This window comes from Phaethon aethereus (assembly GCF_964289735.1).
Source record: "Phaethon aethereus genome assembly, chromosome: 11".
Lineage (NCBI taxonomy): Eukaryota > Metazoa > Chordata > Aves > Phaethontiformes > Phaethontidae > Phaethon > Phaethon aethereus.
Genome location: NC_138587.1, coordinates 17,846,386 through 17,859,121, shown reverse-complemented (window position 1 = coordinate 17,859,121; position 12,736 = coordinate 17,846,386). Strand labels below are relative to the sequence as shown.

The following is a 12,736-nucleotide window of genomic DNA, read 5'->3' as shown; positions in this document are numbered from 1 at the left end:
GGTGGCCGAGATAGTATTTGCAGGTCATTGCAAGAGGCAACAGAAACCAAACACACCAGGAAATCCAGCTGGTATGTGAAAAGGCAAGACAGCCAGCTCTAAACAAGCAGGCTAACCCTGTTCTTGCTGTTAACTGTTGGGAGAAAGGGATGCTTCACAGCTGTGGCCTTCACCTCCGGTAATTGCAAAATGCAGACATACCTGTTCACACAAGTTGATGGGGTTGCACTGGCTCACACCATCCCCACTGTAACCAGGAAGACAGTTGCAGGCAACCTGGAGGGAGAACAGATGTTCAGTCTGAAACTTGGACCTAATAAAGAAAAACACATGATGGCTGGGCTGGACGGAAAGCATGCGGTACAGCACCCATCACACACTTCAGGAATAACCATGCTTGTGTCCACAGCAAATATAACCCGAGACTGGCTCCAGCCTCTGACCAACAGAAAGCATCTACTTTCAAGGAAACGGCAATGTTCTTATGCCTTTTCCAGGCAACTCTTCTATGTGGAAGGTAATAAGCACGAGGCAGAGCACTGCCATGGAAAGGATTGTCTTTGAGAGAACTAAACAGCTGTGACAACCTCCATAATAACGTTGCCCTGACACCCATCTTACCTTCCTTGGCCCTGTTTTAATGCACTCTGCATTGGTGTGGCAGCCCCCGTTGCTTTCGAGACAGAGATCAATTTCTGCAGCAAAACAATAAGGCCACATTATTGCTGAGGACTGCTCAAGGCAGCTGGGAATTGGTGACCCAAAGAGGTATTGGGAAAACAACAGGGAGGACCTGCCCAGCTTGGAAAACATCTTTGAGGAAAAGTGACTTGTGATAGCAAAGGAATAGGGAAGAACTGCAAGTTGCAAGTTCTACTCCCGCTACATGTGGGTCTCTGAATTGTGATAAATCTGCCCACAGAAAATCCCACGTCTGCCTGGGTGCACTTTAAAAGGTATGAGAGGACTGGACTCTCCCACAGCTCCACCCTCACCTCAGAGCACCACTGTGGGAGATTGCCCTCACTCTCTATCTCTGGACCTCTCCACAACATGCATCAGGGCAAGAAACCTCTCATGGTTGTTTTGGTTTGAGACCAAAACGCTAGTCTGAGGCCATCCAGCAAGACAGGTGCCAAGGGCAGCGTGGGCTCTCTGCCCAGTTTCAGGTGGCACTGTGCTGGGACAGTGATGACCACTGTGCTAATGATGACTTGGGAGAATGCTGAGCACATACCTACAGGTATGTATGTACACTTAAGTGTGCATACAGCTTGACAAAAAGCAGAAAGACAGTTGAATCAAGATCAGCCAGCAATTACTTGCTTTGAAATAATCACTGCATGAACAAAGTGAAAGGAAAATTGAGTTATTCAACACTTTAACCTGAATTTTTAACGCTTTTAAGTCTGAAATTCCCCTTTGCACGGATGATACCTCACCACTACCACCAAAACACACATTAAGCACTCACCCATGCAGAGCGTCCCGTCTCCAGCATAGCCTTCCTTACAAACACAGGTTCTCTCTCCTGGGGATACTTTAGTACACACAGCGTGTATGGAGCAGCCACCATGATCGATAGTGCATGGATCTATTTCTGTGACCACAAACAAGAGAAGCAGAATCAGCTCAGAGCATCTAGGAAAGACCAACTGTGCCAAAATGATCATCCATCTCAACAAAAATCACAGGATTTTATTAAAATCCCTTTGTTTCTCAATGAAACTGTAGGTCCTTTAAAGGCATGTGGCCTCATCCAGATCTAAGAGAGGCCAGTCCAAAAGTCATGCTGAGCTTAAGTAATCCCCAAATTTGACTAAGAAGTCTTTCCGTCACAGCATTTGCTCATGGAGTACTAACGGTTAGACCCACCAAAAAAAAAAAAAAAAAAAAAAGTCCTGCACAACATAAAACTTTTTTTTTTTGCTGTTTCGCCCTCACTCATTTTCAAGCAAGGGCAATTCTGAAAAGTAACTGATGTCTACCAGTGTTTTGATTTGATTGTTACAATTTTATCATTCTGAGTGGTGTTTTCTTTTCTGTCTGGTTTTGACATAGACCGGGTTTGTAAGTAGTTCTAGAGCAGTATCCCAAAATCCTACCTCATTTTGGCACAACTGCTGCACTGCTTCTACCCAATTTCAGCATGGCCAAAAATAAGAGGAGCACAAAATTCTAGGGAGTCGAAGCATCTGTATTCCAGGGATTCATGGCCAACGTATGTATATCTTTGCCACTGTTGCTGTGATACCAGAACTAAAACAACCCATTCATGTCCATCTTTCTCCACAAGCAGCAAGAACTGCTCTGCTACACTTGCCTGCCATTTTATCACTCTCCCGCAGGCTCTAGCAACATCAAGAGCATCCTGTGTAAAGCTCTGGACTGGAAAACCTCTCTACCACATGAGGGACAGCTGAGATGAAAAGGGTTTGAATGATCTTTCTCCTGGTAACATCATGCCTTTTATTTCACAAACAAACCCCTTGTCTTTACGCAGCCTCAACAGATGTCTGCAAGCATTGAATCTTACCCACCCTCGTTGGACATACCTGTGCAATGGGTCCCATTCCCTGTGTACCCAGCGGAGCAGAAGCATGTAGGTGGGGAATCTGCAGAACTATTGAGGCAGCTGAAACAAGAAAGGAATAAACTGACAACACCTCCTGATTTGCTCAGCCAGTGGGAAACGCTATACAAGTCTGCAATGTGCAAGTTAGAGACCACAATGACCACAAGAGGAACATGCCTGAAGTTGCTGCGTATTTCTTTGCAGCACCAAATACTCAAGTCACACTGGCCAGGGAGCTGGCATCCAGGCACAGGCTTCACACCTCATGCAGTGCACCTTCACCACCTCCGTGTGCTTCTGCACAGTACAACGGAGATGGCTGGGCCCCAGTATCGCAAAACAGAAGACCAGAGAATAGATGGAAAAGGCAGCAAGAGGGAGTCGTCACAGCCCATCAGCCTATTTAATTCCTTGGTGGGGACAGGCAAGGCAGAAAGGGCTTGAAAATGGCTGTTTGATTTGCTCCCCAAATTAGTAGTACCTTGCAGTCTCTGCTTTTTCCTATCCACAAAAACAGAAGGAACTTGGAAAGAATTTATGCTCAGATAGACAAAATCCTTGGGGAAAATGGATGTAGCTTAGCACCAAAGAGAGTTCCCAGGTTGGAGCTGACATTTATGCACCTTTAATGAGCAGGCACCTCATCCCAGCCCTCTGCAAAGACCTAAACACAGAATCACCTCTATGTAAAATACATACAAATACACATGGCTTTCTCAGAATGCCCCAGCCCCTTGTCTGTACTTACTTGGCCATTTGATGGCAAGTGTTATTGCATAAATCAATCTCAATTCCTGCAAGAGAAAACACAAACGCTACTTGGCATTTTCAATTTAGCACTTGCTGGGCACATTTCTGCCATCTAGAGTAAAGGACTGCAAACAGCCTCACTATACCATACTTGTGGTGCCCTGAGTGATGATGGGACATGCCAGCAGTTATGCTAACTCTCACGTCCTGCATGGCAGCAGGAAAACCTCATGGGATTTATCTTCTGGCATTTTGCAATGGAGTGAATTTGATGTTCTCTGTCTAACGGTTCAATTTGATCCTACCTGCATGGCCTCCACATTGCTTGGAATGAAACAAGGACGGAAACCTTGTTAATCCAAACATACAGGGCCATTTGGTTTTGCCCCATTCAAAGCAAACAGATGAACTTGTTTCATGCTTTTCATTTACACTAGATAGGACAGTTCCACTCAATTTCCATTTCTAAATGCCCCCAAAACATTTGACTTCACTACAAAATCAATCTTCGTGTGCAAATCTTTAAAATCCCACAGTATTTAGGAGCTCATGTTCTGCCCCACCCTAAGGTAATTATAATCCCAAATCCCAGGAACAACTATCTTCAACATATTACTTTGACACACAATGACAGATTCATTGACAACTGCAGACCACGGCCTGAGCTCGCCTAAATCAATGTATCTGCGAGCAGAAAAAGCAACGTGGCAGGCACACTGGGGCCCTTTGGAGGCTTCAAATCAAGCTCTGCCACTTTCTTAGGCAAGTAACAGGAGTGATAGTTAACCCAATCTGACTGGGAGCTTCCATCTCTCTCCCAGGGTGAGGGGCTCTTGAGGTGCCTCAAAGAGGGTCAGAAGCAGGTGATATGCTTTTCCCTACATGAATTTCACCCAAATAACTCCAGGGCTCATGTGCTGTTGGGGAAGTCGCACCACAAACGCAGCTCATGTGCAGGAATGAGCTAGCACAGTCTGATAAGCTTTCTGGGCGAAGCAAAGCACATGCAACCTTGCTCAGCTAACACAGATTCCTCTGCCAAAAAGGCAGTATTACACCATGGGCCCCCTTCACACTCACATACTTTCTCGGCAGGTAGGGCCCTCCCATCCCGGGAAACACTCGCAGCTCCCGTCCCCTTGCAGTCCGTCGTTACATATGCCGTTGTCGCAGGCACATTCTGCAGGGTAAATATAAACAGCCATCACTGTCAGACCAACCAGGTCTCACAAGCAGAGTCTCGCTGCTCTGTTCCTAATCCAATGCATCAAGCTACCTTAAAGAAAATGTCACAGGAGTATCGGCTCCTGTTCCCTCACTACCAGGCCAAAAAACCCAGGAACAGACCACCCACCTCTCTTTTCTACAGTTTTGGTGGCAGCAGGATGAGCAGCATAGCACAGTCAGTCACAGAAGCACAGAATCATTAAGGTTGGAAAAGATCTTTAAGATCACCAAGTCCAACCATCAATTCAACACCACCATGCCCACTAAACCATATCCCAAAGTGCCATGTCTACATGTTTTTTGAACACTTTCAGTGATGGCAGTCACACCTTGGTTTGAGGATGAAAAATGGGCATTCCTCTGGCTGACCAAAAGAACTTACTCTCACTGTCCCTCTCTCAGTGGCCTGCCAGCCATTCACCTCTCTCAAAGGTTTTGGGACATTTCTTCCCACCCACCACCCCTCCTGAGAGCTGAGACGTTGCCACTTTTCCCCTCTTTCAAGCAGAATGGTACACACAAGCTGCAATAGCCATAGGTGTCACCTGATTTGCAGTCAGCTCCGTATCGGCCCACTTCACACATTTCGCAGGCAGTGCCATGGAAACCCTCCAGGCATCGACACTCTCCACTGCCCTCGATGCCATCCTGGCATTCCCCGTTCCCGGAGCACCACTGGCCTGGCTTCCCTGGGCACATCTCGCACATGTGTCCGTAGTAGCCAGGGCAGCAGACAGACCTCTGGGGAATCAACAAGAACAGCTTGGGGTGAGCCGTCTTGTGCAGCACAGACAAGGTACAGCTTGATCGGGGAAGCTACTGTACTCCTTTAACTGTGCAATAGCCATCACTTCTGACAACGCATGAAAAGGACCAGATATGCACAGGTAGGACGGAGTGAAACCCCCAAAATGGGGTGCTCTGTTGCTCAGAGCCTCATGTGAAGGTCTGCAGTACCACTTGAACAACACTGGCCATTTGGTAGTTCAGTCCTGTGTCCATCCAGCCCATCTCCTGCCTGTGTCCCACCAGTGGGCTGAAAAAGGTTCTGCCAGAAGGTGATTTGGCTCAGAAGCCTGATTTAACTGCTCTCATTTCTTTCTGCATCTACCTACAGAGGGGAGGCAACCATGATGGGACCAAGTGGGACAGCACAGATGAAGAGAAACATCATCCAACGAAGGAATGCAGAAACACCCAGTGAGGTACAAGTGCTGACTGAAGCTCTGCCTGTGGGTACCATATATCCTCTCATATGGCCATCATATGGCCTCTCTCCCTTCTCCTCAGTCTCCCATTCCCACTAAACTTTCCAGGGAGATGCTTTGATATCTATAAGAGCTCAAATTCTCACAAGTCTTTCTTTTACCATTTCCTCTTCAAGTGTTTTCTCCCAGCCACACATTTTCACAAAACTGGTAGGGGTCACAATAGCTGCAAGACCTGCTCCTCCCTTTGGTTCAGCTCCAATTAGTCATCAGTTATTTGGGAAGGCACGTGCACAAGCAAAATACCATCATTCATGCCTCACTTCCTTAGGAAACCAGACTGCAAGCACTGAACTCCTCCTCTTCCTCTGCAGGACAAAACCCAAAGCAACAATACCAAAGCAGCAGACCATTATCCATCACTATGCAGACATTTCCGCAGGTTTGTTTTTTCTCCAATGCCCTCTCCAGGATGGAAAGCGACTCCCAGATGAGCTCAGTCTCAGCTATGCAATAGCACAAATGCAGGCCAGGACTCCAGCACAGCCATTTCCATGGCTGTATTTCTAATACCCATCTTGCTTTTGTCAAAATGAATTCAAGGAAAATGTTTTTCTTACCAGAGAAACTTTTGCACAGGTGAAATGGCAGCCAAGTATTCCTGTATCCCCAGAGCGTAATTCACAGCGAGCGAGATTCTTGCTTCCTGGCAATTCCTGCAGATATAATTAATATACATACAGATAGAAGTTCTTACAATATTTAGACAAACATTGTACGTTTTGGGTGCATGTGACAGTGTTCTTGCCACAGGAATAATGCTTTTTATCCTGCAGGAAGAGCCCTAAAAATTTGGACTATCCAGAGCCAAGACCAATGAAGCATCTCTAGATGTGAGGTGACCACACAGACTCTATTTTGTTACCTGCCAAATCCATGGTATACATACACATGTCAGTGTGAATACTGAGAAAAAGTGATGGGAAAATACTTGGCATAGAGTAAAGCAAGAAGCCAGATGTGGCTGCTAGGCAATTCATAGCCAGCATGGAGATGAAATGTTTAGTTGTTTTCCTCTCTGGAGATGTTTGTCACTCACAAACAAGCTGCAGACACAACCAGCCCATCTGTGTAAACAAATCAATGGTCCAGGCTGGGAAATTGCTATCAGAACCCCTAAACTGGCTTTCCTTGCTGATAATGTCAAAAGAGTAAAAGATCAAAGATGACATCTCTTCTTTTTCCCCCTAAGAGGGGGATCTCCCCACACTGCATGCTCTAAAGGACTCCTGAAATTCAGGCAAAGCCAGCCCTGTAAGGAGCCTCATGGTTCATGTTTTTTTTTTCCTGCATAAACCTCTCCTTTCTCTTACAAACCTTGCTAATGAATGAGCCACAGAGGACTCAAGGGCACATTGTTTCAGGTATCAAGATTACATCTATAGAGCAATAAAAGGACATCAAAGCACTATCTGCACTGAGATGTCACATGAATGAAAGACTCACCACAAGAACTGATCCAGGAGGACATTTGATCCCCTTCTCACACTTGCCGCATCTTGACTAGGGCACAGAGAATAGGACAAGTCACATGTGTGCCCTCTACCCACGTCACCCCAAGACACTACTCTTGAATTACAAATGGTGCTGTACAGGCTGCTGGCTGGGACAAAGACGAAGACGTATTTATCTCCATGGCTCAAAACACCAAAAGAAGAAAAGTTATGATGCATGACCCTCAGGTCCTGGCTGCTATCAAAGGCTTCACACAAGGTCTTATTCCTGCACTCCAGTGGTATAGGTAGGGTCTTATTTCTGCATCCCAGAGACCGTACCACAAAACAAACCGGAAGAGATCACATGCTATACCCTTACTGAGTCTCTGAGCTGGGGTAGGCTTTCTGTAGGCATGGAGTTCCTTCATGCAAGGTTGTAAATACTTTTTTTCTGATCTGTAACAATGTTGGCATACCTCAGTCTGACCCTGCAATCTTCAGATAGCCCAGAGCCACAAGATCCATGGGGGATGGACTTTGGCCATAACTTCCAGGCAGACCACATTTCCTAGGGGAGCTTATGGTCATGCCATGCAAGAATTGGGCTGGATTCTCCTTCCACAGCTCAGTATCTGGGAGTCCCTGCACCAGCCTGCCCCACAGCTGTGAGAGAGCCCCAGCAAGTGAAACGAATGTGATCTGCACAAGAGCTGCAGATCTGCTGCATTAGAAGTACAGAGTCTGAGGCTAGGAGGTACCAAGTCTCCATGATGCCCCATTTCACATGAGGCTCATCTGGGGTCAGACCACAAGCTACTGTCTCATCCATATGGAAGAGTCAAGCTAAGTTGTCTGCTATTCATCAGTTTGGTTCAGCAGGTGGAGAAACCCTGTGAAATGGTAGTCAGCTCCTTAGTAATGATCATTACCTTTTGTATGGTGGTGGTATTGGCAGTACAACGATTCTTCTGTATCTGGAGGACTTGTGAAACCCCGATCAACATGCCATTCTTTGTCTCAAGAAATTTTCCATCCAAAGGAATATTATTGACAAACTTCTGCAAAGGAGAAGGAAACAGCTGAGATTATAACCTTCAACGCTTTTTGTATGGATTTCTTGACAGCTGTCAGACAGTCACAATAGGCAAACTGTAAGGTTGTATCCAGCCACCAGCCTTAGAAAGTGATGGGTCTAGCCAGATCCTCAAATGGCAGAACAGTCTTCCCTCCTTACCTGGGTGCTATTTTGATAAAACATTAGCCAGTAGGAGAGCCCTAACATGCTGTTCTTATGGATTCCACTTCTCAAGTCCACAGGCAAGAGCTTCTCTCCCAGTACAACGTGGTACTGCACTGTCTCGTTGTCCTAAATCCACAAAAAAACCAAATGTTAGGACTCTCTTGACTTCCTAGACTACAATTCAGTCACAGGTATGACATAAGAAGAGTTCCTAAGCAATCTGTTACACCTAATTAAGCCCAAAAAGTCTAGTAACTCCCTAGCACAGATGACTGATCACACCCGATGACTCTGTTACCGGATGAAGTCATAAACGTTTTTTGGAATCCTTCAAAAGGTTCAAAATTGCCACAGATATGCCACAGTCAGTCAGAAAGGGGAACATGTTGTGCCATCTATCCACATTCAAATCTACTCAGAAATTCACATTTGGAGTCCAAATATTCTTTTCAGATCCCGCTGCAAGACCCCAGGAAATCCTCTCATTTTTCTCTGCCACATTTCTCCTAGATTTTAGCATCAGACATGCTTCTCCTCTCCATGCTCAAATCCACTGAACTCAGGTTTATGATCTGACAATGTACATGTCCCTGCATTTACCGCAATACGTACTCAAAGTGTAAGCAAGCAGCAAGCTTACCAGCTGTGTCACGTTGGCAGCTTGGCAGTACTCCTCAATGGAATTATTTCCAGGAACAAAAACCGTGTATTTTTCAGAGGACTCGATTTTTCCAATGAGCTGGTATTGCTAAAAAATGTCAAAACAATAACATTAGCAATTACACTTGTACTCACTAAAGACCAAACCACACATAAAATCAATTACAAGGCAAGAGGGCTAGAGGAAATGCTTGAAATGGGATATACAACTTCTACTCAGTCACAAACATCTAATTGCTTGCTCCTCCTCCTGGGCTGACCTAAGTGCAGCTTCCCAATTATGAACAAATCTTCCTTTTCCTCTAGGTTTCTCTGCCCTCTACATGCATGAGAGCACCTGCGGTAGACAGGTTGTCTTCCACTGTAATAACATGCCAATGATACAGAGATCTAACTGTAAGCATATAACTCTTTGGCTGCTTTCCTAGAAGATCACTCATGAATGGTAGGTAACAGCTGGTCCCCCTTTTCTCATCAGGCAGTCCAAATTTTGGTCCACAGTACAGGCTAAGGTGGGAATTTGTTCAAAAGACAGTTCAGACAACCACAACAGTTCTCACCTCGACTGCTTACCTGTAGCAATTCCCTGAATGTGCTGAATGAGGCAACTGTCTCAAGCTGTTTCTGCAGACCTGGAGGACTCGGTGGGATATCTCCTGAAGGCGGCAACAAAACCTGCACAAAAAATGAGTTCATAAGCAAGGTTGGGCAAGGGTATCTGAGGGAAATCACACTAGACTCCTGCCCTGCTCGCAAGAAAGGAATTGGAAATGGCCTCATTTTACACAGTTCTGCAATAGCCTTAACTCTTCTTGTGTTAGCCAAGAGAAGAGGAACTCCCCTCCTGCTTCTCCTGGAGACAAATATTTTAAACATTAAACACTGCTGCACAGGAAACATCTGTCAGGACCTTGTGATAACCAAATATATTTTTGCCATTATATCCCTTCCTAACTGTCCAGACATGTAATCCTCCTTGGCCCCATTACAGACGCTGCAACACAAACCTGCTGCTACAACTGCAGTGTTTCCCGGTATCACATGTACCGACGTACCTTACCGAGGACATGAATAATGCCGTTGCTGGCAGGGATGTCGCTGACGACTATACTCGCATTCTGGATAGTTAATACCTGCAAAAGCATCAGAGAGAGAAGCAAAAGGGTTAAAAACTATCAAACAAGTTCAAACCAAGTATATTGTTCCTTCAGGGTTGCACATGATTGATCTGGGTACAATTTTTGAAAGATGTCTGAGTTTAGGGCATCAGTGTCCCATGCAGGCTCCACACTGGATACAACAGCTCTTGAGCAGTTTAATTTCATACTGGTACATGTGTGTTACATAAGAAACCCTTACGCTGCTCCTGGTGTTTATCTGCCATCTGGCCTGCGGGTTGAGGGTAGGTAATTCTGGCCTGTCGTACTTTTTGAGCTTTTCACCAGTGAAGACACCTTCGAGAAAGTGGGCCCTAAAGGGAACAAAGGCAGGTAAAGAAAAGATTAGGGCACTGTTGGTAGTACCAGGGAGATAAGACCATGCCACCCAACATTCACATCTCTCACATGAGAGTTCATCATGTGGAGAGAATGACGGAGGGAATTACTTGTCCTGATGCCATCTGCATCCATATGACAGGGAAAATCTCTCTCTGCAAATACACGAAAAATAAACCCACTTCCAGTTTCCTGAGGTCTGTTATGTTTTAAATGCTTACTAAATTCTTTGCCTGCTAGATATTTAATCTTGCTTCTATATTTATCTCAAGATAGCTCTTTATTGGTCTTTTACAGGCAGAAATCCAACTCCCAGCTTTGTTACTGTTGTTTGGCAATATAAACCAAAGGCAGGAGTCTCCTCGTACCTGACTAAAAATGGCAGCATGTGGGGGGTCAACCAGAAATCTTTCTCAGTCTTGCTCAAGTTTTTGATAGCTGCCTCTGATGGCACCAGGACAGTAACATTCGTTCCTGCTGGGATGCTGAAGAGAGATTTCTGTTGTCCAAAGCACAAAAATGAACAAATAAGACATGCCAGTGCCACATATAACCAACAGCCATCCTGCTCTTGCAGTCATGTGAAAGGGATGTGTAGAAAGAGAGCGTATGCTCAGCAGCACAGCAGGCTCTCCCGCACGTGGCAGGTAAGTGCTGTTGGCAATGAGTGCCACAGGTAGTGTAGCCAAAACGGCTGACACCTGTTTGCCAAGGGAGAACCTGCTGCTTTAAGTCCTACTTTCATACTTCAATTAACCTTCAAACCATAAATCCTTTCTGAACCCTCAGCATCAGTTGTGGGGGACGGACCAAGATTATTCCTGGCAAAAGCAATGTATGCAGCAGGACAGGTAAGCTAAAACATAATTAGATGCCTTATATCATAGCATGCTTCCACAGGCTTGCTGCAGTCTGCGGATTATTTCTGTTATTGCCACACCAGAGACAGGGAAGCAGGAACAAGAGAAGGAACAAACATACAGTTTAATTTCTCAAAGTGTGCTCTTCTGAAAAATAGCTATTATAATGCTACCCCTTTTTCTTTCCCTTCTGCGCTATTTTATGATGGCCAGGAGTTACAGATGATACAACCATGAAAATTAGTAACACGGCCCCAGCTTCCTCCAGTGCTAGAAACGGCCCCAAAACACACAACCCTCACTCTATCATAAACCAGAGCTTTTCTACATGTCTGCTCTGTAACAATTTCTCCTTTGCTGTTGAAAAAGATAAATTAAGTTGCTCTTTTTCTAGCAGCAGTGTTCACAGAGACTTCACTTCTACCGAACTTACCTGTGCGGGCATCCCATGGCTGTTCTTACCTTAAGCCAGTCATAGAAGCCTGCAAAGTGGGAATTCCTGGCCAGCTCCTTCCAAATAGAAACAACAGAAGGGTTACCCCTGCAAACCCCTGGGGTTAGGGGAAAGGAGCCCTTTGCAATATCAAATCTGGCAATGACGACTTAGACATTCCTGTCTCACCTTACAACCATTACAGGCACTGTGTATCATGGGATGGGCACGCCTAAAACCATACTCCAGTCATCAAAAAAAAATATATTCCCAAATAAACAAACTCTTCAACTTGTCTGCAATTGCTCAGGGGATTTACCAGGGACAGGGATTGAATCCACAATGGCCTTTGATATTTCTAATGACAGAAAATGGGTCTAAAAGCTCTGACATGAAAAAGTTTCCAAACAACAACAAAAAGATGACTTATTGCACAGGACAGAGAGGGGTGAAGCAGCTTAGAAATTATTGCCAATGGTTTCACAAACACATTGGCCTTGGCACCAGTTCTGTCTCTGTGGCCTTGGGCAGACACACATGCTTTGCTGTCAGGCTGGTGCTGGGAGGAGCCAGTTCAGGTAACAGAGAAAAGGAAACTAAGAGCAGAGCCATTTCTCTCCAATCTCAAGAAGACTTCAGACATTTACTTTTTACTCACTTTTAGAATGTCGCCATAGCATGTCATGCCATCCCCCATGTAGCCTTGAGGGCAAGCGCAGGATCTCTCTCCTCCTCCAAGGGGTACACACATAGCCTGCAAGTACAAGGAAAGAAGAAATTAGAGAGCAAAC

At 45.4% G+C, this 12,736-nt stretch overlaps 1 protein-coding gene across 1 annotated transcript in view; it reads right to left on the bottom strand.

Annotated features, from left to right (window-relative positions):
* The window catches only part of STAB1 (stabilin 1), a gene marked incomplete at its 3' end in the record, with an annotated part of 58,609 nt that overhangs the window by 13,667 nt on the left and 32,206 nt on the right, over nt 1-12,736 (bottom strand). The window contains exons 27-44 of the mRNA XM_082004611.1: nt 12,604-12,699; nt 11,975-12,022; nt 11,021-11,151; nt 10,516-10,627; nt 10,212-10,289; nt 9,730-9,831; nt 9,137-9,244; nt 8,491-8,622; nt 8,186-8,314; nt 7,267-7,323; nt 6,381-6,476; nt 5,098-5,293; nt 4,410-4,505; nt 3,324-3,369; nt 2,556-2,635; nt 1,475-1,600; nt 622-695; nt 202-276 (exon numbers count right to left, since the gene is read on the bottom strand). Of these exons, the coding sequence (XP_081860737.1) occupies nt 202-276; nt 622-695; nt 1,475-1,600; nt 2,556-2,635; nt 3,324-3,369; nt 4,410-4,505; nt 5,098-5,293; nt 6,381-6,476; nt 7,267-7,323; nt 8,186-8,314; nt 8,491-8,622; nt 9,137-9,244; nt 9,730-9,831; nt 10,212-10,289; nt 10,516-10,627; nt 11,021-11,151; nt 11,975-12,022; nt 12,604-12,699 (1,782 nt within the window). The remainder of the gene's footprint in view (nt 1-201; nt 277-621; nt 696-1,474; nt 1,601-2,555; nt 2,636-3,323; nt 3,370-4,409; nt 4,506-5,097; nt 5,294-6,380; nt 6,477-7,266; nt 7,324-8,185; nt 8,315-8,490; nt 8,623-9,136; nt 9,245-9,729; nt 9,832-10,211; nt 10,290-10,515; nt 10,628-11,020; nt 11,152-11,974; nt 12,023-12,603; nt 12,700-12,736) is intronic.